The sequence below is a fragment of the Pocillopora verrucosa genome, chromosome 1 (genome assembly GCF_036669915.1).
Source record: "Pocillopora verrucosa isolate sample1 chromosome 1, ASM3666991v2, whole genome shotgun sequence".
In the NCBI taxonomy this organism is placed as follows: Eukaryota; Metazoa; Cnidaria; class Anthozoa; order Scleractinia; family Pocilloporidae; genus Pocillopora; species Pocillopora verrucosa.
Window position 1 is genome coordinate 10,999,943 of NC_089312.1, and position 26,068 is coordinate 11,026,010.

At 37.7% G+C, this 26,068-nt stretch overlaps 2 protein-coding genes across 2 annotated transcripts; one reads left to right on the forward strand and one right to left on the reverse strand.

Annotated features, from left to right (window-relative positions):
* Positions 1-230: 230 nt before the first annotated feature.
* LOC131774761 (dihydropteridine reductase) lies at positions 231-6,237 on the reverse strand. Its single transcript, XM_066162024.1, is given in 9 exon segments — positions 231-605; positions 1,186-1,269; positions 1,986-2,089; positions 2,091-2,104; positions 2,402-2,457; positions 3,087-3,174; positions 3,499-3,595; positions 4,374-4,466; positions 6,128-6,237. Coding segments are annotated over 9 exon segments (735 nt in total). The 5' UTR covers positions 6,212-6,237; the 3' UTR covers positions 231-490.
* Positions 6,238-6,558: 321 nt separating this feature from the next.
* LOC131774760 (adhesion G protein-coupled receptor A3) lies at positions 6,559-25,227 on the forward strand. The gene is made up of 19 exons (XM_059090833.2): positions 6,559-6,967; positions 7,197-7,274; positions 7,922-7,993; positions 9,338-9,409; positions 10,251-10,322; positions 10,591-10,662; positions 12,660-12,829; positions 13,104-13,669; positions 14,551-14,700; positions 15,847-15,941; positions 16,546-16,768; positions 17,310-17,481; positions 17,830-17,888; positions 18,320-18,365; positions 18,444-18,559; positions 18,646-18,788; positions 19,634-19,899; positions 20,569-20,635; positions 21,380-25,227. The coding sequence occupies exons 1-19, from the start codon at positions 6,768-6,770 to the stop codon at positions 23,856-23,858; spliced, it is 5,118 nt and encodes a 1,705-aa protein (XP_058946816.2). The 5' UTR covers positions 6,559-6,767; the 3' UTR covers positions 23,859-25,227.
* The last annotated feature ends 841 nt before the right edge of the window (positions 25,228-26,068 follow it).

A 26,068-nucleotide genomic window follows, 5' to 3' on the forward strand; every position in this document is an offset into this window, starting at 1 on the left:
AAACAAACAAAAAAATGGTCACATTTAACTGCGCCACTAAAGCTGTCTAAATTCATTCTTAAAAAAAAAAAAACGAACGTCTGAACTGCATTTGACGTTGACAAAGGAAGGGCTGACAGATAAATCTTAAGAAAAAACAGAAACCTTAAGTGCTGATGAAATGGTAAGATCCCATTTACGGTCCCTCGTGGCCACAATATTGATGCTTACGAAAAGACAAAAATTGTAAGAACTGTTCACCCTACTTTAATCACCGATCAACCTGGATCCACACTTTAATGTACACCTTAGTAGTAAACCCTAACAAATTTCCTATGAAACTGGAAAGGCTGCCGTCTTGTGAAATTTTTCTTATAGCAGTACAAATTTGGAAATATTTCCCTAAATGATTATCCTGGCTCGGCCTTGCTTAGTACCTCTTGGTAGAAACGGTTGTTTCATTGCCATAGGAATCAAAGAAGATCATTTTGTTAGCGCTGTCACAGTTCTATCAAAGAAGTCCGCCGGTGTGAATTTCATAAGAAGAGATTCCATCTTGGGTTTTTAGTTTGACCAAACTTCCCCTCGGTGGAACATCACTACTTTGAGTCCATTCAAATAACAAGCTGCCAAGAATACAAAGACGACATACATTAGCTTACAAAGGCGCTCAGAGAGAACGCACGGTGTTTACCGACAACAATACGGTAATTTGGTATATATCAACTGAATTAGCCACGGCAAAGAGTTTCATAGCCGACGTTTCGAGCGTTAGCCCTTCGTCATACGCTCTGACAAAGGGCTAACGCTTGAAACGTCAGCTTTGAAACCCTTTACGGTGACCAATTTACTATCAACTCAATGATAATACTAAATCACCTGTGTGTAATCTCCCACCGACGCAACACCACAGTTTCTTTAGAAACTTACCCCTTTAATAACTAGTAACAATAGCCTGACACAAGTTATTCGCCAAGTAGTGATAAATTCTAAAGATTTAGAAGTAGAAAAAATTATTCTTCGTCGTGGTACCACTTTTATCACAAATAAATTCAATTCGGTTATCGAAACAGAAAAAGTAACATTTGCAGATTTACAGAAGCTATGTTCTTGTCTGTCCTGATCTAACGCGTTTTATCAAAAGATTGACGCGAAAATTGTGTATTTTAAAAAAACTCTAATAACAAAATCAAATAATAGACTTACTTTGCAACATATTCAAGGGGTGTCCATTGATTGAAGTCAGCATTAGGCATTCCCTTCCTGTTACCAGGTGTGTCTAATGTCATGCTGTTGTTAAGAGAAGATTAAGTCAGGTTGCTTCTGTAAGTCCAATGTAAACTGGTCAATGCTTAATACTGAACGCTACATAATAAATTGTGATGAGTTTTAGGGATTTCCAATGTGGAAGATATAAGAAAGAGTTCTATCTGAACTAGTGTCATGTTCTGGCTTTTGTTGGAACTAGGGTTTGACTAATAGAGTCTGGTGTAACAAGGAAAACATTCACAAGCTAAGAATAATAAAGGTATTGCATTGCCTGCCCTTCTAACCAATTCACAAAAAGTCAAGGACCAGCAAACAACACTCGCCTCCAAGTAATCTGACACATGTGTTCTGTTATCAGCACAGTGAACATATTCCCTTGTAGTTGGGTAAGAAATGTTTAGGTCCAGGACTACTAGACATTTAGGTCCTGAGCCAAGTGGGCTTTAAGACCCGCTACTGCTCAGGCCAGAGAGTGTACAACAAGTACATCCACTCCTCCTGGATGGGATGGTTGTCTATTGCAGACAATCCTGCCAACATATTGTCATTTTTACTTGAGCAGTATGATGAACAGCCCTAGGCAAGGAGCGGTGCTGTGCAAATAATCACAATGACCACTAGGTTCAATACCTTGAGCGATATGGCAGAGGTTCATGGTGCTACCAACTAGAAAAGACATGAAGTCTCCCACCAGCCCAGGAATGAGGGTAATCTTCAAAAACTAACACGATATCCACCCACTTACGGCAAGATATCTCAGAACAGAAGCATTGCTTGGCAGACCTCCTTTTCCTCATCAGCAAGGTCCTTTGACACGTTGATGCACAGCAGCCTTGGCCAATACCATAACCCAACAATTCCTGGTTAATTTATAATACATTATTGAGGTGTAGACTTTTAAATTTTATCCTGTTAGCTGAATTTTTTGCACAAAAAAAAAAAGAATGACATACTGCTGTTAAGATACACTACAATGAATTCAGGAATCCATGAGTGGCTCCCTCCTTGAGTCCAGCAGGTGGCTGGGATGGGAGTGGGGGGAGGGATGGGTCAGCACTAATTTAGTGCAATGCCATCTGTAATAGCAAAGTTTCCTAAAAGTATCTTTTTCAAAAAGTTCCAATTAATACAAGATTATCAAAAGAAGCAGTTTTACCTGGTGTAGCCCCCAGAGAAGGCTGAGCTCCAGTCAACGTCAACATACCATTTCTGAAATTAGGGAAAAAATAAATTAAATGGTTGAAATGCAAAACTACCGACCACCACTTTTTATGTCTTGTTAACTACTTTTCAATTGATTTGTAAGTTTTCATCAGTACAATGACCATAATCTTTAGATCTACTTGCCTCAAATTATTGAATAAATCCAATTTGTGATTCTATATTTTAGTTTTGATAACCACTGGTTGATCAGAGACTATCTGTTTATTATCAAATATCTCCCTCTTATTGATGATTATCCCCTTTTCCCAACTTAAATGAAGAGAGTGGTGTCAGTCAAAATTAATCACAAAAATGTGGAGACATGCACCTTGCTACTAGTGTTCATTTAGAGTTTAACACAGTAAATAAATAATTTTTTTCTTACTTATTCCATCTGATACAAAGAAGAACTACATAAATTTGGTAAGAGGAGCTAGTCAACTGTTATAAAATTAAGACTTAGTGCCAGAAAAAACAAAAAAACAAAAAAAAAACAGAGCGACAGGAGAAAGGTTTTTTGCATACGTTATTTCTCGAAAACGAAGTGCAAACCAGCGAAAAAAAAGCCTTTCAATTATGTAAAAAGTATAGCATTTGCCATTTTGCAGAACGTTCACATACAGTCTGATACCTACTCTTTCAAATGCTTAGAAGCGATACTGGCAGAAATAAGAGAGGTCCAAACACTCTGCTTGAACATTAAGTCTGCATTCTTGACAACAGCTGATAAATGAAAAGCCACAAACAGTTAAGGATAATTACAGCAAACAAACTGGACAATACAATTTGGTGAATGATTTTTTTTCAGCACAAATGTTCTACCTATAACTGTGTTCAACCATGTTTAAGAGTTATTAATGGATAATCATACTTGAAAGAAGGCAGCCTTAGAATGGTCATTGTTTTGCTACAAAGGAATAACAGAGTTGATAATATACCACTAATCAATAACATTCTACTTGAGAAACAATGATCCAAATTGCATCAAACAGCAGGAACTGGCAAAGCCCTTGTGGCATGTGTCTGCATATGTAGATTTTACTTCACCTTTGCTTTTGGCACTGCCACCAGCCCAGCCTCCTGCAACACAGATTATTGCATCAAACTTGTTACCATCAAGGATCTCCTCAACCTTGGGCTGAATCTGCTCATCAGTAATGATAAAAAAAAAAAACAATGGATGTCTTACTCTTATTGTTCTGTGCAAAAGCTGGTTATTTATTGTGACATTCAGCTTCAGATACTACCTCGTATTTCATCAAATGATTTAAGAAGCTCACTGGGAAGATGACCTAGTATCTTTAGCCACACAAAAGAAATAGAACAAGCACATAAAAGTGGCTAACTACTAATCATTCATGAATTACCAGCATCTGTAACTGTACATTGTGAGTAATATGTCGAAAGGCAACAGCTGACTCCAAAAGTGTTTTGATTTTGATTTTGATGATGCAGAGTTAAATAACAGCCACAGGCAAGTATTTGATGTCAAAGAAACGATGATGGATGAATAACAAGCTGCTTGATCTTTAGAGTAAGGCACCTTAGTGTTTGTACTGTACATGGACAAACCCATTGCCACTAAAGGGTGGAGAATGTCACACAGGTATTTGGAAGAATGTTTTTATACTATGTTCTATTTTCATATTCTCAGGAAAGGAGACTGGGGAAAGTAGGAACTAAGAGTTGCACATTGTAAACAAATACAATGCATCAAATGCATTAAATGATATGCAAGTGACATTCCATTACCATCTTAATATGCTCAACCGTTAAGATGAAAACTAATTAAAAGTTGCAAAGTACAAAACAATCAGTGATATACTGTGTTTATTAAAATCCATTAATCTTTCAAATATCATCCCATCCCATGCAGTAGCCATATTTTTACAAAAATTTTTTTAAACACAAATATTACACACCTCTTCATTTTGCTCAGTCCATGAGTCTGTCTTGGTAACAACCACATTTGCATGTGCTTCTTCATTAGGAAACAAGTCAACAGAAGCCACCCACTGTAAAAAAAAAAAAAAAAGAAGAGCAGAACTGCTTGAAGATAAGATGCAACCAACAGGAGACCACTGTCTCACTGTTTAACAATTGTTCACAGAAGGCAAAGTGAATTTTGTCAAATGATCCCTGAGACAAGGTCAAGGGGATTATTCAACAGTAATCACCGACTCTGAGGCAAATAATTTTTTAAGTATAATTGCTCAGTTGCTTTCAAATTCTGTTGTAAATTTTTGTTTTGATGTAAAAACCATTCAGTATCAATTGCTTTTATTTCTTTTACTGAAGTAAAGAGCCACTTTCCTCTAGAATTTGATAACTTAATATAATTCAATCAGCAAAAACTTGATATCTTTCTTTTGAAAAGTGTTACTCCAAATTAAGTAGCATCATTTACACTCTTCTGATTTGAATTTCCTTTATCATGTTCATCACTTCCTCCGTCATGCAGACTAACGATGAGGCAGCCATTTTGAAATTGATCGCTCCTACTATAATCACTTTGTACAAGGTGATTATAGCAAGATATGATGCAATCCTTGACCAATCATCTAGCATCTCTAGAATCACCGGAGCAATTATACCATTGTATTCTGTGTGTAAAACAGAGAACTCCCATACACTCCACTCTAACCAAAAATGATATAGGAGACTGAATACTAGGGTTATCTTTGACATTTTCACTCTCAAGATCAATACACTAAGTCTTACTTTCTCTCATAAATTTCCTATAAAGATATTCTTGAAATTTGGTGTTAAATCAGACATTGCCCCCAAATGAAAGGGAACAAGACAAGACACCCAGTAAACCTTTTCACAGTTCATGTTTCTGATGACATCTTGGTTGCAAAAAATCCCACGGTAAATATCTCGTAAGGAGTTGTTGTCTATCAGAATGAATCACTCTACTTGTTTCACTGGGTTTGGACCTTAAATCTGCTTCCTTAAACCACGTCTATCAGAATGAATCACTCTACTTGTTTCACTGGGTTTGGACCTTAAATCTGCTTCCTCTAAACCACGGCTTCTACAGACCCTCTGAAACTGTGTTAACTGACAGCACAAAACTATTTGCTGCCTTAATAAATCTACAAAGGGGAAACAGCTCCTTCTGCCAAACAGGGATTTCTCCCTGTTTAAATAACATTGGCCTCCAAAGATTATTAGATATTACCCACAGTGCTTCTCTTTTAATTTCTCCTCGACGCACAATGCACGTTTTCTTCCACATACGATAATGTTATTAGCAAGTATCTACTCATATCGAGGTGTAAAGTTATTGAATACGAAGACTAAAATGTGATTTCTCCGCTCACAGATTTAACGATAAGCCCTTTAGCTTAATTACGCGACGGCTTTATTGGAAATTTTTGACATAATTCGTGCCACAAATGTTAACTGAAAACAAAACCAACTCAAATTTAAGAATTCCGACGAATTCTGGAATTCCAGCTGCCGCTTCAGAAATGTGGATCAGACGATACTTATCTAAAAGCATGTTTTTTTACTGATGATGTACAGACCTAGAAAAGTACGGATTATTACAGCAGGGCCTGATTACAGCTGATTATCACCATAAAATAGAAAGCGATCGTCAAAAGTTCCAGGCACAAAACTACTTTCCACCCGTAAATATTGCTAGGCTAAGAATGTTGTTTTTTCTTACCCAATCTTTGGATTTGAAATAAGTCACACAGGTAGCTCCAAGGGCTCCTTTCCCGCCATAAACCAAAACCCTTGCTACTGCCATATTGGAACCTTCCCACGTGCGGCAAGTAGGAGGGTTACAAAATCTTCCTTACCGACCACTCGCAGAGTAGTTACTTGCCCGAGTCACAAAGTCATACCCATCGGGATGGGGAGAACAAGCTCCCCGAAAAATAAATATCCAATGTTTTCATTTATATTTTTGTAACCCGTTAACTCTGCCTTTCCATAATCAATAATTTTTTATAATAGTTTTTGAAACGATTGGTAAATTATATGGACGAAAAAGAGAGAGAAGGAGAAACAAACAAACAAACAAGATACTTGTACAGCATGCTATCCCCGTGGGAGTCCCCAGGGAGGTATTTGTCGTCGGCATCAAAAGAAAATGCAAATTAGAACGTTGCTTGCTTGATCTCACTTCAAACGGGGGCAATTCATTAAAGGCGGTTTTTGGGTCCGAAATCCTGTGATATCATGTTCGGAAGATTTTAGCAGGACTGAAATAAACTGCCTTCTGTATGTCGGTAGAAAGGCCGGCCATTATCCGTTCATCAGTCACCTAAAAGTATTCGAGCGAAGTTCTTTTACGCCGTGCCATGATGCAAATGAAAACAGCTTTTACAAATCTCATCTTTGCGTTGCTGATGCTGTTTGGTTATGGAGTGATGCCATCATTTAACTGCCCACCGAAATGTGGATGTGAACAAAAAGCGAATGGTTATTCAGTAAACTGTGCGAACCAAGGATTGAAAACGCCAATAAACCCTAATGATCTGCCGGACGACACATTCGAACTGTGAGTAAGACCGATCGTATGTTATGGGCTTTGTCGTTTTAGGATTACGCTGATGTTTTTATTCTTGTCTTTACTGTGTTTTCTGTGTAATTTTTTCTCGACATAGAACTCTTCTCCAATTGTAAAGCCGCAGTTAATATCCTAACTGACTTTATGAAAAGCCAAGTTAGTCATGGTTTTTGAGCATAGTAGGAATTTTGAAGCCTTTGCCTTTTTGCCTCCATTGCAGCGATCTGTCAGATAATGCGATACAGACGATCAAAAACAATGCCTTCAAAAGGAAAAATCTCACAAAAATAAAGCGATTGTAAGTGGAATCTTTATGTTTTCTTTTTTTTATTTCATGGAAAGTTAAAGTTCATTTGATTAATGAACCGGGTAGCTACAAATGATATTAACATGCATGCACATTAATTGAATTTTCTATTATTTTCCGCAAAGTTTCCATTGTTCAATTTGTTATACATCCTATGGTTGCATCATTTGCAAAGTTTATAGTGACCAATATCAATAACCCCAAAGAACATACAAATACTTGTGAGAAAGTTTCTGAATATTGATTGCTTGATTTAATATGGAAGGAATTTGCTATTTACTTCCAATCTCCATCCCCGTTTCTCTACGCTGTCCACAATGTTTCTTTGTGCGTATAAGTGTGTACTTATTTTCAAAATAAACTTATTGTGTTTATCTTTCTGGCTTTTTATGTCGCTCGAATTTTTGCGTGCCCGGTTGTTGCGATAATTGAAAGAGTCAATGGGAATCAATCGAAGTGGCTTCCTGCTACGCAGATAGTACACGATGACGTAGTGCTCACTTCCCCTCAGTTAGGCTCACGATAATTTACAAAATTTTATGGCACTTCCGATGGTAATTAGAAGACAACTTAGCCTCTGACTCGAAAATCCTCGTCAGTATTAATTGATGTTGTGTGTGTGTGTGTTTTTTTTTCAGACTTTTGTCTGGCAATGAACTAGAAAAGATCGAACCAGATGCGTTCTCAGGGTTGAACAGATTAACAAAGCTGTGAGTAGTATGTTTAAATGTGCTATACTATCCTCACATAAACTGAGAAAACAGCAGTGCGGGTTAAGACTTCGCATGTACACGAATTGGATGTGCGTACATCGTAGATTTGGTATTTAATGGTTTTCAGTTTTTTTTTTTTTTAACATAGTGTAAAATTCTTGATTTCCTGTTGAGTATCATGCATGGTTTAGCTTGCTGCTCAACCAAATATGATGTACACAATTTCTTGTAGGAAAGTAAGAAAATATGAGACCCATATTATTTGGGTTTTCTCAGATGTCTTGTGAGATAAGATGACAAAATGTTAAAGGCTGGTCAAGTTATCTTGCAACTGCTCCCTTTCTTTAACAAGTGAGGGTGCTGATAAGATAGAAAGAAAGAAGGGTGGGTCATACCAATTCCCTTCCTCAGTCCATGTTTTTTGTTTTTTTGTTTTTGTTTTAATTCCACCTCTCAGATTGTAAAAATTAGGAATTTAATTCTAGATTCCTCTTCACAGCAGAATTTAGTTAAGCTTATCATGGTACATTCCAGTAGGTTAAGCTCTCTCTTCACATTTGAGAAAGTTTAACCTCTTTAGTCCCAAGAGTGGAGTTGTAATTCTCATTATTAATTAGTGTAAGAGCTTTTGTTACCTGTCAGTGCAAAGAATTTGGTCTAAGACTGATTAACCTACCATGCCCCGGCTGATAATTTTTTCGACTTTGATATCAGAAGGGGTACGGTAATTTCATATTTGTGGAAGTAAAAGGGTTTATTGAGGCACGAAGCTTACCAAACAAATACTTCATGTGAAAATAAATTGATATCCTTTCCACACAGTAAATGTGAGCATTTTTCTCTTTTTCTGAATAGGAGGATTGAATTAAAATTGATTAAAATGGGAATTAATTCAGTTGTTTTTATAAAAATCCTGCGTAAATTGATTATTGATTAGGAACAATTATCAACAAAAACTGATACAGTATGGAAAGTTACAGTGTTTATTTCCAATAGATATGCGGTGTATGCTGTAAAAAGCTATGAAAAGGAGAGGTTTCTTTATTTGCAACTAAACTAACTTATCAGTTAATCTTTGCCAGTTTATTAATTCAATATACTGGGCCTCTGTTTACAAGATCTGTTTATCCCTCTATAAGATTTGTATTTTGATTTTTACCAGTTCTCTTTTGCATTTATACATGTATCTTGTATAGAATAATTACTCTTATTACGAAATATTTCATTGAGGCGTTTTAATTTTGGTCTGTATATTTTATAACACCTGTAATTTACTTTATTACTCACTGACATTTATTTTTTATTTATTTTAGTTTATAATTTGTAATTTTTCTTCCTCAGTGATCTTAGTCACAACAAATTATTCCTCCTGGATGAAGCTGTCTTTAGGAAACTGAGGAATATTAGAATAATGTGAGTTATGACACCTACCAGTTAATATGTGCACCATGATTGTTCAATTTAGTAAGCTGTATTTAACTGTTTGGCCTTCAAAATTCAAAAGTTTGTTTGAATTGAAATCTCCCCCTCTACTTGAACCCAAATATATGAAATAATTATCTTAACCACCTCATTTTATTATGCAAAGTTTTTTCTGCTCAGATTTATGGCCCACCTGGTTAGTAGAGATATTTTTTCTCATTAAGTCACTTACAATGTTTATTCTGTAACTGTCAAAACTTACTTATGAATATAGATAAACTCTCATACTTTACATTCACAAAGTATTTTATGTTTTGTTTACAAGTTGTACGCACCATTTTAATACCTTTACCATGCACCAGTACATGTACATTTGATTACAGGGAATATCACTCTTTCCTCTTGTAACCAAGATTGTAAGAATAAACAATATTTTTCAAGGTTTCCAGTGTAAAGCTTGTGCTACATGTCATTGTTTATTTTCATGAGGAATCTTTTAGTGAATAAGTAAGTTAATACTTTCAAAGTGATATAATTTACTTTAAACCAAATCAAAGGAAATAGAGAGACACTTCTGTCAGTCCAATTTAACTCTCTTGCATCAGCAAGTCAAATATATCATATTTATTTGCCTATAAGCTGAGATCGTCTAACTTTTAGCTTTTAGAAGCTGTTGGACTCTTATAAAAAAAAAACATAAACTTAGGCTATAATACATTGTTGTTGTTGTCCATGTCTGAGAGGTACTCCTAACTAGCTGTATATTTAATATCAATCCTACCCCTTGTAGCCAACTTTTTTGTGATAAACCTTCTTCTTCTTTTTTTTTCAGTGATGTTTCAAACAATCACATGTTCAAGCTAAATAAGACTCAATTTTCTGGTTGCAAGAATCTTAGGATAATGTAAGTTTGTTAGAGGTAAAATGTTGAGTCAATTACTGGTTATAGTGTACATGTACATGCAACAGTAACTCACAGTCAGCTGTTGGATTGGTTTATAAATTTTGAGCTTGAGTTCTCTCCTAGTCAGGCATCAAGACTCCTGACCTCAAGTCCCTGCTCTCTTTATGGCCAAAAGATGATTGCAGTCAATTTGTCATCAATAATTTACTATATTCATTGTTTGATTTGTGGGATGACTTTTCATTTCCTTTTCCTTTTTTTCCTTCAGAAATTTATCTTCCAACAGGCTGACTCTCCTTCCTGAAGGATTATTTAACTCACTTGGTAACTTACAAAAAATGTGAGTACAAATTGCATTTAGATCTCTCCAAAAATGACATACTGAACACACAAACTCACACTTCATTAATATTCTGATTTTGTTTAATAATTTATGGTGATATTGCTGCTTGATAGTTAAGGTTATTTTATCTGAGGTGCTTTTCTGGGGTGAACACAAGTCCAGATGTATATATTAAGAAATATGTTATGTACAAAAATGATAAGTTAAAAAAAAAGTTGATTTATGAAGAAATTGGTCTTCAGAGGTTCATCAGATTACTATTGTAGAAGAATTCTAGAAATTTTAAAACACTTTTGCCGCAGCAAACCGGTGCTATCATTTACACAGTATATTTTGAGACTAGAAATGAAATTTGTGTTTGATTTTATCAACTTTTCCTCCTGGTAATCTGGCTAGATGCTTAATTTTTAATGCAAAGTAAAAAGGAAATGTGGTTTTTACTCATTAATAAAATAAAAAAAAATCAATTCATCTGTTTGCTCTTTAGGAATTAAATTTAAAAAAAACTCAGTAAAACAGGTATTCTGTGAAACTTCTCAGTATAACAAGCTATGGAAAAATTGAGGGGATTTATAATGGGCAGTGGTATGTGGTGTGTGATTTGAACAAAGCTCTTGAGGAACTGGTCAAAATTCTCAATGTCATGAAAAAAGCTGTTAAATTTATTACTGTCCAAGCAGAAGAGGGAAATATGTCAAATGAGGGTCTCGCAAAGATGGTTATTACTTTGACTTATACAATGACGCGCATCGAGGATAATGTCAACAAACTTGTACAGTTTATGAGGCAGTTGATTCTAACATTTGACAAAGTCATTCTCCTGATGCATAACAACCTAAAAGCTGAACACGAAGCTGTTAAAGATATGCTGAATAAAGTTGTACAGCCATACAACCATCAACTGAGTGACAGCACCAAACATCTGGTCAAGAAGAAAAAAACCAAGTCACAACAATGATAACTCAAGCATAAGAATGTGATTCAAGTAAATTTTGAACTTAATCTAATTTGAAACTTTGCCGAATATTTTTGAGCCTGATGCTCAGAAACAGTTACAGTTACAATTGATTTTATTGAATTTGTGAGTCAATGATAGAGCTGTCACTGAGAAGTTACAAGTAATAAATAGTTCCTCAGAAATGTGCTTTTGTATCATTTTAAAGTACATTGTATCTTATTACTATCAATTTTCTCCTTAATATAAACCTAAGTTAAGGTCCATAATTGAACTAGTTTTGTACCCTTGTCAGTTTTAACTGCCAGGGATAAATGAAAAAATTTCATTGAAAATTACAAACTGCCTGCATACATCGAATGTTTTGTAAACACTTTTAATTAGTTACTTCAATTGATTTTACCAGTGTCTTATTTTCAGTTCTAGTTCTACAGAAGGTATTAATTAAAAGGGTATTAGTGTCACTGACTGTTACTCAGATATTGTTATCCCTTCCTTGTTTAAATCTGCTGCTTGAAGGAAAATTGTAAAATCACAGTTTTTAGAGCAAAATATAATCATCATGACATCCAGTAGTGATCAGTGATCTTTCCCATGAAACACACTGTGATTGAGAATAAAAAAAAGATTCTCCTAAGATTTGTGTTTGGATATGAGACCAAAGTCTTGTTGCCAAAAAAGAAAGAAGCCATAGATGGGAAAGTCTCTAAAGAAACTGTGGTGCTACATCAGTGGGAGAGGAGAGGGGTCTTACAAGATTACAATATAACTTGGTTTAATCAACTGAGTTGTTGATATAAATTGGCTACCATAAAAAGTTTACAAGGCTGACATTGAAATTATGGACCCTTCATTTGAGCAAGTCTATTCCCTCCAATGAAGGGCTAATGCTTGGAATGTCAGCTTGAAAATCTCCTTGTGGTGACCAATTCACATTATCAAGTAAAGTGGGAAAACCAAATGACAAAGAAACAAATAGGTTTTATTTGATCCGTGTACTGACCTTACAGGCTAATTATCTGTTTTATCTCTTCTGAAGTGACCTTGAACTTAATCCTTTGATCTGTGACTGTAACCTGAAATGGATGGTGAAATGGATTGCAAAAAGTAGGCCAGACAGACGATCATCTATTAAAGGCACTTGTGAGGACCCTGTTAAGCTGAGGGACAAAACAATTGCAAGTGTTAACAAGAAGGAGATGATATGTGGTAAGGTGTTTATATAATTTTGAGTCTCTCAGACGCTTGGTTTGGGGGGGCAGTCCTTAGAATATATGCTCCAAGGAAGCTAAATGTGAAACAAGGAGACATTTTTTAAAGATTTTGCTGAAAAATGAACCTTGAAGGCATATTGTGCCTTTGAGTATTTTATTTTGCCAAAACAGATTTGTTTTTTTCACACAAAGCTTGAGCCCATAACTCAGAAACAAGAATATTAAAATACTGCTGACAGCACTTGTTAACTGTTAATTTTTCTTTATAGATAAACATGCATTAAAAACCATGTCATTTGGTCCGCAAGGAGATCAAATTGCTTTCAATGGTGACAGTTATTCCTTTGAATGTAACTCATCTTGGATTCCTGGCACACAGTTAAGTTGGTACAAGAACAATAAACCAGTCACTAAAGACAAACGGATAGGCATTGATTTGAAGCGTGACCATGACAAACTTTTACTTTCATCTGTTTTGCACATAAAACAACTTACTGTGGAAGATGGGGGCCATTACAGCTGTAATGTTACAAACAAAGGAGGCTATCTGCATATTTGGACATCACGTCTCTCGATAATTCCATCTAATGGTAAATTCTGCAGAGCAGTTACCACAAAGAATGAACGGGGAACATTTCACTGGCATCATACAGCTGCTGGGGGTATTGCCTTCTTGCCCTGCCCTGTTGGTGTAAGGAGCAGCCTGATAGATGGTATGGGAGATAAAATCATGGCCAGAAGAAATTGCTCAAGAGAAGGTGTCTGGATGCCTGTAGAGGCACAGTCATGTGCTCATGCCAGTGAAATAACTCGTGCTTTGTATGATTTAAAACAGGTAAAACTAGTTGTTAGAGAATGGTGTTATGTCAAGTGCATGAATAGGTTTGGTTAAGGAGTAAGAAGTGTTTTTTGCCACCTCCAGTGGCTTGTCAGACTGTATTAACCCACTCCTAGATCTTATAAGAAATTCTCTTTACCATCTGCCATAAAATTCTTATGATTTTAGATCAGTGAATGTGGTACTGAATAAACTAATAATCCCCTAATTGATATTTTTCTTTTATTCTCATGGCTTGTCTGTTTGTTATTGTTCGTCTTGGACACTCATAAGAGTGTAAGGGCTAAGCAAAGCCAAGACACTTTGTTAGTTATTAATATATTTTTGGGGGAAATTTTAGGCAAACAGGAAACTAAAGTTATGTTTACAGGGTCCAATTGTTATTTGTGGCAACCATGCATTGTGGAGTACCTGGAGTTGTAGTATTACTACCAGAAATACTGCCTGTATTTTCTAAATTTAATTTGACAAATTTTTAATCTTTATGGGTGAACACACTTCAGGCTTGAGAGCTGGTTGCTTTTCTGGTGGTAGGACCTTATTCTTTTATCTCCAAGATAAATTAGAGAGTATGCAGCTAGTTTATGGCCCATTTTCCTGTGACAACTCTTTATGTATCTCCATTATTTCCTGTCAGTGTGAAGCAAAAATTTTGCTAGATATTTCATTTCACTTCCTTTATTATGAAAGAAAGTAACAGCTTGGAGTCTGCATGTGGCTGTTGGCATTATAAAGTTAGCAAAGAAACATTTTTTGAAATAGACTCAAACAGGGCAAGGAAACTGTCTCTTTTCTCAGAACTTTGTGAAATTTATACTTTTTCTAGTATGGGTAAGAAATGTGTTTACATGTATTATTTTTATTTCCATTTTGACCAGAAAACAGTTAACGAGACAACAGTTGAATCTGTCAGCGGGAATTTACTGAACATATCAAGACGAGCTAAGGAATATACAGATCCACTGGATGTTGTATATACTGCTGACATTGTGAAGAATTTGGCACAAGTCATTGGAGGAGATAAAAAAGTAAGGAGCTTGTGGGTTTTTTTATCAACTTTCCAAGGTCACCCTTCTGATGCATTCTGCACTATTGTTTTCACTGTTCACATAGTGTTTCTTTGGGAGTATTATCAATAGTCCATTTTACAGTTGTGTGCTTAGTTGCCAAGCCTTTGAACAGGAATGAGGTTAAGGGTGACCTTGTTATGATACAAACCTTGCTGCTTTTCAAATGTAAATTACTTTGTTATCATGCTAACTAGATACTGGTCTCTATCACAGCAAGGTCACCTTCAACCTCACTCCAAATCAAAGGCTTGGCAACTAAGTACACAACTGTAAAATGACCTATTCTCTATTAGTTTAATTGCCTATTTTACAGTCATGTGCTTAGTTAAAAAGCCCTTGCTGAGGAGCATACAGAGATAGACCCTGATGTGATAGAGACTACCAACTAGTTTGAGTGATATCAAAGTTATGAATGACAAAAAAAAAAAACAACAATATGGTTTGTGTTGGAAAAAGGTCGTCCATAGCCTCTCTCCTATTTAAGGGCTTGGCAACTCAGCACACAGCTATAAAAACTGGATGACTCTAGCTGAAGTGATTATTCAGGTCAAGAATAATGTCATGCTTATTCTTGTCCAGAGCCCAGTTGTTTAAGGTTGGATACTGTGAACCAATGGATAAATCACCATCCAGTGGATAAGTGTGAACAAAATATGCTGCACTATCCACCAGATAGTGATTCATCCATTAGTAAAGTTATCCACACCCTAAACAACAGAGCCAGGTGATTCTTAAGATGGAATTGCTCTGATTGATGGAGTATTACATTGTATATTCTTGCATTTCCCCTGTATGAAATTATAATAATCAGGAAGTGCTAATTTACAAAATGGCCTTAATGCGTTTTGTTGATGTTCTGAAGAAACTCTAATACATATCCACACTTATTATAAGAAAGTGTTTTTGAACAATACAATGCACTTGTCTTGAAATTATCTACCACAGGACAAATCACCTCATTAAATTGATTCTTGTTTCTTTAGGCCTTCACATACACTGCACATGTTGTACACATATATGCTCTTGCCATGGTGCCAAAATATACTCCTGACCATGCATTTTATCAATTTTAAGGATGATTTTTTTCTTTTTCTCGTGTTACAGCTTGGTGAAAATTTAGTTGGAACCATCAGTAACATGATGGACGCTGATACGTCATTGTTACAAGAAGCTCAGAGGAGGTCAAAGTCTTGTTCAAGGTTTGTATTCTTAAATAGCTTTAAACCGTTCAGATAGCTAGACTAAGCTAGACCAAATAATACAAAGTTTACTATCAAACAATGTTCCTTTTCTAAGAAATATGCTGGGTATTCAAGATGTTTGAGCTTTGATAATACCAATAATTATAATAATGATAATAATAATAAAAGTAATAATGATGCTAAGGATAGTGATCATGATAATGATTATGATAACAAAAGCAATGAAAGTAATGAGGATAATGATAAAAATACAGAATTGACTTGGAATACCTCATTTCACTAGAGAGGCAAATTTTCCATGAAATAGACCCATTAGTACATGTCACAGATGAGTTGATTTACTCATTGAGGGGTGTGGTGGAAGATTTGCACTGGATAAGTTCACAATGTCAAATCTAGTGCCTAAAACCACTTTACCTTCCCACCTTCAAGGCTTTCTGTTGAAAATACACTACTGTATGACATGGTCAGAAAAAAAAGGTTTGCACCTTGCAAGCATGAATTATTTGTGAATCAATAATCAGAACATTCCCTTTTTCAGGTTAGAAATCTATCAACTTAATTTAGAGTACTTAAAACCTACTATGATGTTTACCTACAGCATGGTGCTTCGTGTGGGCTTACTGGCGACAAGATTTCCTTTGGACGTTTTATCACAATTTGACGTGTCCTTCTTGGCAAACAACTTAGCAGTACATGTTGTGCAAACCTCACCCCTCGATGTTTTAGGCAAAATGTGTTTTGTGACGACAGACAAGAACTCCAGATTGCTGCGTGTAAATTGTATCTCATGTGAATACAATAAGTCATGTACTAAGAAACCGGTATGTGCAGTAATGTATCATCACATATTCTATAATTATCTTCATATTATAGTAGCTCCTTTCCCCCCCCCCCTCCTTCCCCGCGCAATCACCCCCTCCCTCCCCGCGCAATCACCCCCTCTCTCCCCGCGCAATCACCCCTTCCCTCCCCGCGCAATCACCCCCCTCCTCCCCGCGCAATCCCAAACCATAGTGAAAGCTGACGTGCAGAGCTGGATGGGTTGACGTGAAAAAAACCGTCCGGCTTTGCACTCACACGGCTCCATTGCATTTTTCGAGAACGTTCATTGAAATTGTGGACTTCGACTTGCAATAAAACAAATGAGAAAACGGGTCGCGCTTGTTTTGACTTGAAGAAAAAGAGGAAGGTTTTAACTGTCGTATCTTTTTTGTAGTTGTCTAGGTCGAGCCCTATTTTTGTATGCTAATACATGTGCGGAGTAAAACAAAATTTTCGAAATTTTCACCACTCAGTGGTCATATGATAAAATGCTTGTTCTCTTTTTATTTAAGCTTTTGAACGCTTTTACTTTTACTGCAGATGACAGACACCTCCATATACCTTCCTCCATCGCTCTTTCTGCAAATCCGAGCTGGTGTAAAATTTCAGTTTATAATCTATGCCAATAGTAAACTTTTCCCAGAACTTTCCAATTCAAGTGGTGTTCATACCAGGAGAGAGGTGTCTAGTAGTGTGATGTCAACACAGTTTGGTGAGTAGAGTTGGTCGTTTAGAAGAAGAAGACTCAAGAAGAGTTCCTTATGGTCTTAATCACTAATACAATTCTTGCTAAAAGGAACCGTTTATTCATTTGAACTTTTGAAGGCTTGCATGTCAAGATGTCTTGAAAAAAATGGCATCATTGAACCAGAAGTTTATGCTTCGTAGTTATTTTATTGATTTTCTTTTTATCTGCGGTAATGCGATTTTCCAAATCTCCATCACAAAGATAGTTACCTACAAGATACTTGTACAAGGCTTCGCAGTTCATGTTATTTGTTTCCAGTTGTGTTATGTGTTTAAAACTGACTTTTCATGTTGTGTATAACTTTTGCTCCAGAGGGGATTCAATTGACGAATTTTTCTCACCCTATTATCATGGAATTCAAAAATCATCAGGTTTGTGCTTCAATGATTTGTTACTATTGATGTGATTACTTAATTCGAGGTGAGCCTTAAATATTCCACACCATACAAAATTAAGTGTTGTCCTCAGGGTTTTCTTGTCTAAAATGAATGGAATGACAATAAGAGTACTTCTCAGTTGAGTTTCGATAAAACCAAAATCAAAGTGATCACAACAGCCAATCGTAACAAAGAAAAATATCCTCAGATGTTAAATCACAAAATGGGGACACCTGCATTGTAAATTGAGAAAACGCCAGTAACCAATTGAACCTTCGGTTGAGGGGATAGAAGACTTCCCAGACAACCACGGAGCTTAGAGAAGTAAACAAGGGCAGTCCTGGATTACCATGGATACACGAAAGAAACTTGTTCCGAAAGAGTCCTCTTAGAGCTGACTCTCGAACTTTCCGTTATATTCACAGAGTGGTGACGAACCTACGCCAGTTTATTGGGATCATGGTGGCAATGGTAAGTTTTGTTATTTAGCCGTGGAACTGTGTTTGTGAATTTCATGTGTGGCAACTGATGTGATTTGATTGTTTGTAGATGGACCTGGAAGTTGGAAAGAGAATTCTGACTGCAACATGGTTTCATCTCAAGGCAACTATACGATCACAGAGTGCTCTCAGCTTTCTAGCAAGGACTACTTTGCTGTCATGATGGTAATTTGACCGTCTTTGTTTTTCCTTATATTTTTCAGCATGCTGAAATAGTTTGTTCACCAAATGTTTTAATACTCTCTTTGTAGACTATGAAGACACCAGCGGTCAGTGCAATCACTGATGACGAATGGACTGTGGTGCCATTTTCCATAGAGATCGTTGTGTTCGTAGGTGCTGGAATCTCTGTGCTTCTCCTCCTTGCTACGCTGATAGTGTATGCACTGATACGGTAAGAGCATCTACTCTGTGCTGGTCACATGGGGCATATGTAGTCCCAACCGGCTCAAAGCGGCAATTTCCCGCCATATGAAATAAAGGTTATCGGATGGCAGGGTGCTGCGGCGTATTTTTCGGTATGTTCGTAATCTTGAAAATTACCGGCGTTCTTAGCAATGCTATTTTCCTGCAGAGGTTTAAATCTAACAGCATGCAAAGCGATGTTCAAATGAGTGTCAAACGACCTAATTGGCTCTTTGGGATATTTTCATTTGTCCTGATTGGGTCTTTGGGATATTTTCATTTAATCTGATCGGCTGTTTGTGATCACTTAGGTTAAATAACACCGCTTTTACCGCAAATTTTTCAGTAATAAAATTTCTTCTGGTATTTAAAATTAATCTTCTTAAAAGTTGTTATTTTTAGTGTTAAAGAGTTGTATTTCAAATTCTGACTTAACCCTCTACATCTTCGGAAGGAATTGTTTGAGAATCTAATAACGAGGACGTAGCGAATTATTTAGGGAGCTTAAGCGCATCGTTTTTTAGACGTAGCAGCCGGAGGTTGAAAGTTCCCTTTCCTAGTTTTTAATACGCCTTTTTGGTCAGCACAATTTGGGTTTAACGACGACCATACGGTCCTATATATTAGCGTAAAAGTCCGTCATAATTAGTTCTATTCTACCCCGGTTGTAGTTTGCGTTTCAAAAACTACACTGCTTAAGTTCTCTAATGTTTTTTAGAGTTACTGAATAGCCTGCCTGGGTGGTGATTTTGTGTGCACTGTACGGTTTTCTGTTTCTTAAGCGATGAGCTGCTAACTCAGTGTTTAAAACCCTCTTCTTTATTTTTTCCTCAGCGATTTGCGTTACGACAGAGATGATGCGGCCATGTTGATGAATCAGTGCCTCGCTCTCATTGTCTCTATCGTAGTGTTTGTCACGGGAATCAATCACGTGACCAATGTACTGGTGTGCCGCTCTGTTGGGATTGTGTTGCATTATTTCCTGCTCAGCTCATTACTGTGGATCGGCTGTAGTGGAGTGTGTCTTCACAGACTGATAAGAACTGCTATTGAGCCTGAGGAATACAACCCTGTACTGAGATATTATATGATAAGCTGGGGTATGGTCGCTTTTACTGCTTTTAGTGTATTAACCCTTTAACTCCCATGACTGACCAAGACAGAATTTCTCCTTACAAGATCAATACAATATCAATACAATATCACGTACATAAGTTATGGGAAATATCAACAAGGGGACTGTTAGTTGATACAATACCAAATTTCCCGAACCTACGTCATTAAAATCGTATGGTTGACAGTAAGGAGAATCACTGATGAGATCTTGGTAGTGATAGGGTAAAGGACGTTTAGCGGTGAACCAATTCAATTCTTTGGAATCAAAAGTATAGACAGCTTTCATGAAGATATCTTTTGCTTGGAGATTTTCTCATCGTGGTTTTCCTCTTAGTTCGTTGTTTGTTGTCAATGCTGTAGCAATATTCTTCCTGGAATTTTGATGGAGTGTTTAGGTTATCGCACAAAATGAGTCATTGAAACCTTGTTTTACGAGTGCTGTGGTCACTCACGTTCTTTTTTTCAAACGAAGACACTGCAATCAAAGAAAACAGGCCAAGGAAATTTTGGAAACGTCCCCTAGAAATTATGAATCTTTACCAGTACAAAGCCCCCCTTTCATAGAACATCGATAAGATTTTTTGTTATATTCTGGTCATTCATCCCTCTCTATGTTTTTTTGTTTTGTTTTTGTTTTTTTTTAATTTTGCTAGGTATACCACTCATTATTTGTGGAATTACTACCGCCGGTAACCTTGATAATTACAATGTTGACGACTAGTAAGTATTTCAGAGTACAAAATTGCCAACAGTACTTGATTTAATTCAAAAATTAAATCTTCACTAATTCTTTCTAGTGGTGTATTTTCCCCCCCTGAGTTTGACAGGTGTCGATTGTTAACTACAAAGAACTTTAATTATATTGCCACTTGATTTCGTTGTTGTTGTTTGTCTTTATATTCGTTTTTTGTTTATTTGAAGCCAATTTCTTTAATTTTTACGGGTTATGACAATTGGGGAAGAATTTGCGGATACCGAACGTAAGGCTTCGAAACACCGAAATTCTCTAGATTGCGTCGCTCGATGACGCCGAAGATCTAACCCTAGCTTTAAACCCGTTTCAGGGGAATCGCGACTCGGTTAGTATTTTTATCCTTCCTAAAGCACTGACATGGTATTCAATTATTACCGAGAAACTACAATCGGAAGAAAGGGTCGTGTCACTTGCCAATTTTTTAAGTTTTAGACAGATTGCCGCACCGCCCCTATTCGATTCCACCCACTCCCCAAAGCGGCTGTGTTTTGCTAATTTTTTCCCATCTTCTTTTTCTTTTTTTAATACCCAAGACTGTGTTCTTATTTAATACTGAATTGGGGTGTAAGAGGTAACATGATGTCATGGAGAATAATGTACATGTTTAAATCACAGCTGTCTTTGAGACAAAGTGTCTCAACTACAATAGAAACTTACTATAGATAACAATGATTTTGTATTGACCAAGTTTCTTTTGTCTTGCCCTGCAGTTGTTGGTTGAGGCTACATCCCTTTTATGGAGGATTTGTGGGTCCCGCATGTTTGATTGTGCTCATAGATTTGTTCGTATTCCTCCGCGTGTACAATCTAGTGAAAATTACATATGAAACAACAGTTGCACTGCAAACCAGTCAAGAACACGATGCTGATATCACAGCAGAAGAAAACGCGCTCGTCATTCAAAGTGAACCTTTGGAAAATCCGGATGAGGTCGGTGATAACGTGGACAAATCATCTTTGCCAGATAAACACGAAATGCTTGATCAACTAAGGGGAAGCTGTATTATTTTATTGTTCATTATCGCCAGTGTGGTTGGAGGAGTCTTCATGATTCGTTACCAACATTCCCGCACCTGGTACGTTATACTGAGTTGCGTGTTTGCGTTGGCTCTGATTATTTTGGGGTTCCTTGTCTTCGTATTTTACTGTTACAGAAAGGAAAAGACTCGACTTTTCTGGAAAAAGTATTTTTGCAAATGTCAGTGCTTACCGAAAAAGGAATATCACTTACAACAAGAAAGTCCTCAAGCCTGCTCCTCTGATGAAACTTCATCGGCTAAAACGGCAGCTGAAACCGGAAATGGAGCCGCAGCAGAATTCGCTGGGGGTGAAATTCATGGTGCTAAAAATCCTCTCTCGCCAGATGAAGATTCCCAGTCAAATGTGTCCTTGCCGTATTCAGCAGTCATTACCATCGAAAAGAAAGATTGTGTAACGGCAAAAGAAACTGATGCTCTAACTGACAAAGCACCATCGGTGTCAGATAAACAGTCATGTATCTCTGCTCCTCTTCCTCAGCCACACAAACCCCGAGGGCGGCTTCTTAAGCATCCGCCAGGACATCGACACAGCTATAGTGGAAACGTCCGTCTTCCTATTTCACAAGACGATCGTCGTGCACCTCTCGCCCCACCTGAGGGGACAGCAAGCTCCGTAGAATCAAGTGTTCAGCTGCCTACGGACACTGCCTCTAATGCTGCTCCATCTGAAGGCCGCACATCAGTACGTGACGAACAAGTCTGTGTGGAGCCTGTGTCACGCAATGCTAACACGTCTTGTTCAGCATCTGAAGCGTCTGTTCCAATAGAAATTCCGCCAATGAAAAGGAGACCTCCAGTCCCCGGATCCTCTTCTCAAGGCTCTGACGTAGCGCCCCCAATTCCATCAAAGAGAAATCGAAGTCCGCTCCCTGGTGTTCAAGCAGTCCCCACATCAGCATCTGACACTCAAGATCTCCTCACTCATTATACAATTCCAGAAACCACAACCAGCATCCCGCGTGACATCCCACGTGATCATGTCGTAGTGCGGGAACGGTATCACATTCCATATGAACCACGGGCATTTTCGGAAAAACCACGTGACCATTACCAAATACTTCCTCTTCCCACGAGCAGGAGGGATCATTACGTATTACACCCAGGGCACGATCAATATCAAGGCCCACGAGGGCAAAATTTCGGTCATAACCCACACAATCAGTTACAAGTATCACCTGATCATTTCAAAATACCCGAGGATCAGAATTTGGATCCGAGAACTTTTAATGTTAACCAAATACCAAGTCAGACCCAAGGCCAGACCTTTTATCACCTTGCACGTGATCAAAGTCCCGCTCACAAGGTGCACGACCTTTATCAGATGGCACGTGACTTGGCATCTTCTCCCAGGGCATATGAGAATTATCAAGTGCCTCAAGATAATGTGGGGCAAAGGTCACATGATCAGCCGCAGAGATCACTTGAACTTAGTCACATACCTATCGACCCCAGTAAGCCACCAGAGCTATATCAGGGACCTCGTGATCACATACCACGAGACCAGCCGCCAGCTGATCGACCTTACGACCACCTTCCAGTTCCACTCGAGCAAAACCTTGTCCATAGTGATTCATCACAGAAAGGAGGCGAACAAAACATGGCACATGACAACATTCATGGACCATCGCCAGAACCCGTCGAAAGAGCGCACGATCAATATGCTGGAGAAGGACCGCGTGAGCAACCTCAGGCGTTACCATCCAGTGAAATTTCAACAACCGCGGATACAAGACCAGACGTCCCAATCGATAAAAATGGAGTCAGGTCTCAAAATGCTCCACGAGGCTCTCGTGATAAGCCGAACGGAATACATGTCTCTCGTCGGAGGTCACGCAATCCTTATCAAATTGCGCGTGACATACATCATAATCTTGGTATTGAAACTAGAACATCACGTCGGTCAAACCGTGCAGGAGCCGAACAACGATCACAATCTCGTAAAAATTACGTCAAAGACGTACTATCAAGCCCAGGCGAAACGCCAAAAGAGCGAACTCCGCGGTCATCCATGTCTTCGTGGCGAGAAGAGCGACCTAAGCCCGCAAAGAAAGAGTGGGCCCCTGATATACCAAAAACTGCAGTATTTGTACCCATTCCGCACCTGAAGCCTCCTACGCCTGAAAAGCCTCGCAATGAAACAAGTGTTTGAGCTATGCTATTGTTATACACAGTAAGCTCAAGGTTAACTGTCGGTGGTGGAAAACTGAAAACGTTTCTCCGATAGAGTTTCCCATGCACCTATGGAAGTGCATCGAAGGGTTAAACTGAAGGAAACAGGCTCGCTACACAGTGGATCAGTTAACGTAACGAGTATTTTGTTCTAATTCCTCATTTGAACAAGTATGTCGGGCGGTGATGAAGGTCATGCAAAATTATTTCTAGTTCGCAAGAAAACTTAGTTTCAGTCAGACTTGTTACATGTAGTATTGGTCTCAATCTGAACCTGGGAATAATACCTGTCAGTAGCAATCTACTAGCGACATAACATAGTTGCTTCAATCTGATTGGTTTTGCTATTCGCTATGTATAAAAAAATAGATCTATTTGCCCGCGTCTGTGCAGTAAAAGATTAAAGATGACGTCAAAGTGTGGCAAGAACAAAAGACAAAAAAGTAAAGGGGGTTGGTTTCTTAAGAAACTGTGGCACTGCGTCGGTTGGAGAGTATAACAAGGTAATTTAGTGTCATCAACTGAGTTGAAAATGTAAATTGGCCACCGTAAAGAGTTTAAAGGCTGACGTTTCGAGCGTTAGCCCCTCGGCAATCGCTCTGACGGAGGGCTAGTACTCGAAACGTCAGCCTTTAAACTCTTTACGGTGGCCAATTTACGTTTTCAACTCAGTTTATAACACTAAATTACCTTAAGAACAAAAGAAATGGCACACGGGGTGCAGCCGAGTGTGTCATTGATGTTGTTACCGCGTCTTATTTTGCTCGAGAATTAAGATAGAGGTATTACGAGGTATATAGGTGCGAAGTGTCGATATGGGGCCTATGTATCTTCTCTTATAGTAGTCAGTGCTAGCTTTCACCGATGTATCGGTTTGTTTTGTTCAGATTTTTATGCTTGTGTTCATAAGCGAGTGTTTTAAGCTGTTAATAGGCGTGTCGTGAAGTGTTTTGGAAAGTACTTCGTTGTTTGGAAATATATTTTTTTAACAAGTTAAGAGCGTCAGTCAGATAAGCGGCGTGTGTAAATCATAGACTTGTTTGAGGAGTGTCTTTCAATGAAGTGGTAACGTTAGCGGACAGAACGGAGTCTGATTTGACAGTTAGGTGTTTCGCATGTTGAATCTGCGTTTGAATGTTTAAGGAGAGAAACTATCCTCTCTCTTAGTGGAGAGATATTTTCTTTTCTTTAAGTATAACGATTGTAGAAACACAATAAATTATGAGGAGCAACCAGTTATCTATTACTTGTACGCATTGGTGTTCGAGAAAACCGCGAGAATTATCTATCAAATGTTACAAGTATTCACTTTGTGAAAAAGTGTGTCATTAAATGCTTTTTTATTTCAACCTGTCAATTGTTCAATTGTCTGCCTCTTGTCAAAGTTTGCTAAAGATATTAAAACGATATCCTGAATGGTTCAGTGAGAGAAGAAAAAAACAGAGGTAACAATACACCAGGAAGGAATATTAATGGATGAAATTGGGAAAGATCTAGTTGTTAAATGATGAACTCAAAAAATCTAGAAACTTCGGAAATTTCAGCTGAGATCTTCTGCCTCATCTTAATAGGGTGTGGAAGAGTCAAATGGTGGCTAGATTCAATTTTATTTTACCCAGAATCTTTTCAGTTATGAATTAATGTGCTTACAAAAACTAGCTCATAACTCAAGTAAAGACTACCCCTCAATTTTCAACTGCCAAGCATTGCTCGCGCTCTGCCCGTCTTCATTGAGCGAGAGCGCCTGGAACGAATTACAGAGCAAGTGAATTGAAGATGTTTTCATCCCAATTCAACTTTGTCTGCGATTCATGAGTAAACAAATCCACGGATGAGTGTATTATATTCGTTGATTTGGCTCGTTGGAGAAAGCCAAGTCAACGTGTTTTGTATGACACAAGTCGTGCGATTGTAATCTGATAGATCATGGGCAGCACCCAAGCACAACCTGTATGGTACACCTGTACTCAGTTTATGGTACAGACAAAACTCGGCATCTCCTGAGGTATTGAGAGAGATAAGAAATTCCGGAGCCTTCTATTTGGGTTCTTGCTTGAGGATCATATGAAGAAAACTGGGCGAACTCTCGTTAAGCGCCAAGACAAATCACAGAAATGAGAGAGGAAACTAGCTGAGAGGGTTGGGTCAGGGGGCTTGTTCGGTCGCTTCCTGTGCTCTTGGCTAATCTAT